Genomic DNA, 4309 nt, shown 5'->3' on the forward strand with positions numbered 1-4309 from the left:
TAGGAGAGGCGAATCTAGGCTCGTTGGTGAAGCCTGGAGGGAAGAGTTTTGCCCTGGCAGCCGAAGCAAAGAAAACGAATACGCCCAAAAAAAAAGTAAGATAAGCAGCGCTCTCTTTCCATTTTAGAGAAATATTTTTCATATTAATATCAAAAAAAGAGAAAAATAGGACTAACCTAACTACATAAGTTGCCTGAAAAACAAATTCATGCAAGTCGAATGGTGGCCCTCCTTTCTTCCTCCTCCAGCTAACCCAAGCATCTTCCTCCTTCAGCCCCTCGCATACATGCCTCACCTTCGGATGTGACGGCAGGGCAAGCGGCAAGGTTCGCCATCCGAGCTCCACGCGCGGCTCTGCCCTTCATCTTCTTCTTTGGGGAAAATGAACTTGCATCATTTTTATAGCCACTTGTGTATACACGGAGAAAAATGGATAACTTTATTTTATTTGTTTGTAGACGGTCATCCTATGGAAATGTTTTTTTCCTGTCCAAACCCACCAAAGAGCGTTGCGAGCACTATTTGCAAACAGGCATACAAAGTTACAAACTGCTGCAATGGGTGACACCTCATCAAATCATCATGATATTAAAAAAAAAGTCCTTGTTGACGATGAGGCTACATGATCAAAGACAATCGGAAATTGATATTTTGGATCCCAGGCTCCATGGAGCCCGAAATTTTGAAAAATACAAAATCATATTTTGAAGTCCCAACAAAACTGAAAAAAAAAATACACAAGAACCTAGGGATGTATATGCTTTGGTGAAAACTACACAAAAATTAAATCATGTGCAGCTCACACCATAGCATATTTCATCATGAAATTCTACAGAAATGTAATATACATCTCTATATTCAAGTGTATTTTTTCAGATTTTTTTTTTGAATTTTAAAATTTGATATTTGATATATATATTTTCTAAAAAGGGCTCTCGGGAGCAAATCCACTCTCAAAGAAAATAGCCTATTTTGGATGCTTTCATGTGTGGTCGAGGCCAGCTCCTCTGGGATTAGGGCAATGCCGATGAAGATCCTCATGTTTTGTTCCTTCCACACATTCCAACAAGCGGATAACTACACCAGATGTTTTTTCCACAAAGCCAAACACTTTGATTTATTTCACTGCATTAGCAGGAGACGTACAGTGCGGCCAGAAGGAAAAAAAAGGGACAGATTTGGTTGGTACTTCCACATCTGAGTAGAACAGGTTCATGTTACAATTATTTTCCCATTCACGTCAGTACCAATTGAATCAATGTTATCATCTGTCAATTTGATCTGTGGTTTTATACCATGCTACACGTGTGTATCAGTAGCATCCTGGGATTACATGCAAAAGGAACATTTTAGGACACCGTTATTATCTTGTGGTAAACATGAACGTTTCATTCACATTGCAAGCAACAACATTTCATTACATCCGTAAAACAAAACAATATTACTATCTACCAGGACACTACTACTAAGCAGCGAGTGAGCCTGTTGTTCCTCATAATGGGGCACTACCACACAATCGACTTTAACTGCAAAATAGAGATACATAGCCAGGATCTAATCTGTCAAATAAATCCTCCAGTGCTTGCCGGTGGCGCATTTACCCGATAAATACTCTTCCATTCTTTACTTCAGAGCATCCTTGCTTCCAAGTTCCAACAGGTTTTGAGGCAGCAAGCAGGCTCTTTGAGTAATTGGGCGTGTTGCTTTTGTCAAGGCTTGCAACAGACTATGCTAACCGATCCTGTAAAGTCACTGGATCGTTTGGGCGCAGTAAGTGGAAGAACTGCTCAATCGTCTTTTCTTGCATGTTCTGCTTGATTCTGCGCCGACTTCCGCCTCGTCGTCGTCAGCAAAGTTCTGATCAGAGACCTCTGCAGAGAGAAACATGGCATCAGACATTTAGCTCGCCGCAGGATGCTGATATAGAACATGGTTACCACAAAACAACAGCGCCCGTAGCTATCTGCTACTATGAGCTTACGGATAACATAGGTATGCATCTTCCATAAAATCAGCTAATATTAAAAGAGCATATGTGTGTATGATGATGCACCAGACACTGTATGAGGTAGTGATTGAGGTAGCTACCTGAATTTTGGTCGAGAAGGTTTTCTCCCTTGCAAGCTCCCAATTCCCTTCCATGGGACAAGGGAGTCCCCCCAGGGGTAGTCCGAATACCCGATTCGTGATCACCTACTAAAGTTTGTGCCCCATCACCTCTTGCACTGCTGCTGCTGCTGCTGCAATCACGCGATCTGAAATGCTGGATCCAGGGGTTTGCAGGCAGGCTTTGTTTGGCCCCGACTTGAGCGCAAGCACCGGGCCTCGCAAACTCGACTTTCTTCCACACTCCAGCCCCACCTTGGAGAACCTTGAACCCATTGGTACCTGAATCTTTCCTGTTGGCGTTGTTCCCGTGATTGAAGAGTCGGTTGATGAAAGAGGCTTCCATGGAGCTTATGTAATCCGTGTGCCTCTCATCCGTCCATCCGGCCGACACCAGGTTAGTGACCTGGTTGCCCTGTCAAAGAAGAACAGATGCCACCAATCAGTTTATTTCCAGGGTGCATGAATTTCCGATCAACATGAAAGTAAACGACGGATCCACAAATTCATGCTACTATAGTGATGTCCAAATTTTATTTTATTGATTTTGGCGAGACCAGCACAGTTTTCACGGCTTTGCAATTCACAATCATATGCACACAAGGAGCAGGAGCAGTGCGCCGTTTTTTACAATTCGTGGAAGGAGGGTGTCGTCGCCATGTCCGCTTTGAAGAGACCTCTTTGTGAAGAATGGCACGACGATGCAGACAAACAAACAAGTGGCAGTTAAAGCGGTAAATAAACAATCTTGGTCCTTGAATTGAGAGAAAGAGTGGTGAGCAACAATAGACCATGGAGATGACTAGCAAAACCGGGCAGTAATGCATCACACAGCCAAAAACATAGATAAAATAAATGAAATATTCGTTCTGAAAACATACTCGTAGATTAAAATAAGAATGGAGAAGAGGGAGCATGTGGCGGACCAGTGGTTACCTGGGCAATGCCGACGTCCTCGCCCATCGGATACTTACGTACTTGTCAGGACGAGAAGGAGGCGACAAGGGGGGCGGACACGCAGAGGCCCCCGAGGAAGGGATTCGCCTGTGCTGGCCTGAGACAACAGGAAAGATCTCCCCGCGGATTTCCTTTGCGGGACGTGGCGCGGAGAGGCGGGCAGGAAGGAGATCCAAGGGACGGGAGGGAAGGGGGACGCAAATCCCCTTGAATTGAGCCCGCCCGCGTGGAGGAGGAGACGGGCGCGGGGGAGATTTGGAGCCCCAACGACCGGAAAACAATCAAGAAGAGATTCCGCAGGATCCAGGCCAAGAACCGACCCCGACGGAAGACAGATCGAGCGAGCGAGCGGGACGGAAAGGAAATTTATGTGGATTCGGCCGGCGTGGTCTCTCCGGAGGGGAGGCGAAAGAAATAGCAGCGGAGGAAGGAAGCAGGCGAAGAACGGATGAGCAAGCCAAGCGGACGGGCGGAGGAAGGAAGTACTTCTCCTCCGCCCGCAAATATCAAGGGAATGGACGCCCTTTTTGCGCCTACGTGCCGGTGCTTTCTCCAGCGTGGCGGGGCGACAGGTGGAGCGGCGGGGCCAGATATTTGCTGGCCGGCCGCCCGCCCGCCAGAAAGATCTGCGGAGGCGGAGCGGAGCACGGGGGAAGGGGAGGAGACCGACCGACCGACCAGACCGGACCGGAGCGGCGCGCGCTTTACTACTACCCAGTGGGCCACTCTCATCCGCAACACTGTGGCGGGCGGGCGAGGACGGTGCTTTCCGGTGCGGTTACGTGGACGCGCCGTGTTTCCGCTAGCCGACATGCGGGCGGAGGGACGGGGTCGACGTGGGCGACGGTGCGCCGCACCGGGGGGACGACGACGACGGCCAAGCCTTTCCTAACTAGCATCTACACCCGGGCGCCTTTTATCCATCTCAAACGGCCGCGCAGGCCGTCCGATCAAAAAAAATAATACCCGACTCAACCGAATCAGTTAAATCCCTAGCGCCGGCGAGCATGTTCGGCACCGGCGGCAGCTCCAGAGACGAGGAGGAGTTGGCGCTCCGTATCGCGCTCGAGCGCTCGCGAGTCGATGCGAGCGGCGGCACCGGTCCGGTGCGATACCACCTGCCGCCGCAGTGCCGACGTCGGCGCCGGCCATTCCAGTCCCCGCGGGCGGATCTACGGGGCCTGCCCGATCTGCTCCTCCCGCCTGATGGCCTCCTCCACTTCTGACCGCTGCTCCACGCGGGCAG

General features: G+C 49.4%; 1 protein-coding gene across 1 annotated transcript; it reads right to left on the bottom strand.

Annotated features, from left to right (window-relative positions):
- Nucleotides 1-1363: 1363 nt before the first annotated feature.
- On the bottom strand, nucleotides 1364-3757 carry LOC123081522 (cold-regulated protein 27). The gene is made up of 3 exons (XM_044504088.1): nucleotides 3043-3757; nucleotides 2089-2521; nucleotides 1364-1871 (listed from the first exon to the last, which is right to left on the bottom strand). The coding sequence occupies exons 1-3, from the start codon at nucleotides 3067-3069 to the stop codon at nucleotides 1750-1752; spliced, it is 582 nt and encodes a 193-aa protein (XP_044360023.1). The 5' UTR covers nucleotides 3070-3757; the 3' UTR covers nucleotides 1364-1749.
- Nucleotides 3758-4309: the final 552 nt, after the last annotated feature.

This window comes from Triticum aestivum, chromosome 4A (assembly GCF_018294505.1).
Source record: "Triticum aestivum cultivar Chinese Spring chromosome 4A, IWGSC CS RefSeq v2.1, whole genome shotgun sequence".
Lineage (NCBI taxonomy): Eukaryota > Viridiplantae > Streptophyta > Magnoliopsida > Poales > Poaceae > Triticum > Triticum aestivum.

Excerpts from the sequence above, each read along its gene's own strand:
- LOC123081522 (XM_044504088.1), bottom strand. The coding sequence starts at position 3,069 with ATGGGCGAGGACGTCGGCATTGCCCAG. Across the intron at positions 2,522-3,042 it reads AGGACGTCGGCATTGCCCAG|GGCAACCAGGTCACTAACCT; the intron begins GTAACCACTGGT and ends CTTCTTTGACAG. Across the intron at positions 1,872-2,088 it reads CCTTCTCGACCAAAATTCAG|AGGTCTCTGATCAGAACTTT; the intron begins GTAGCTACCTCA and ends TTCTCTCTGCAG.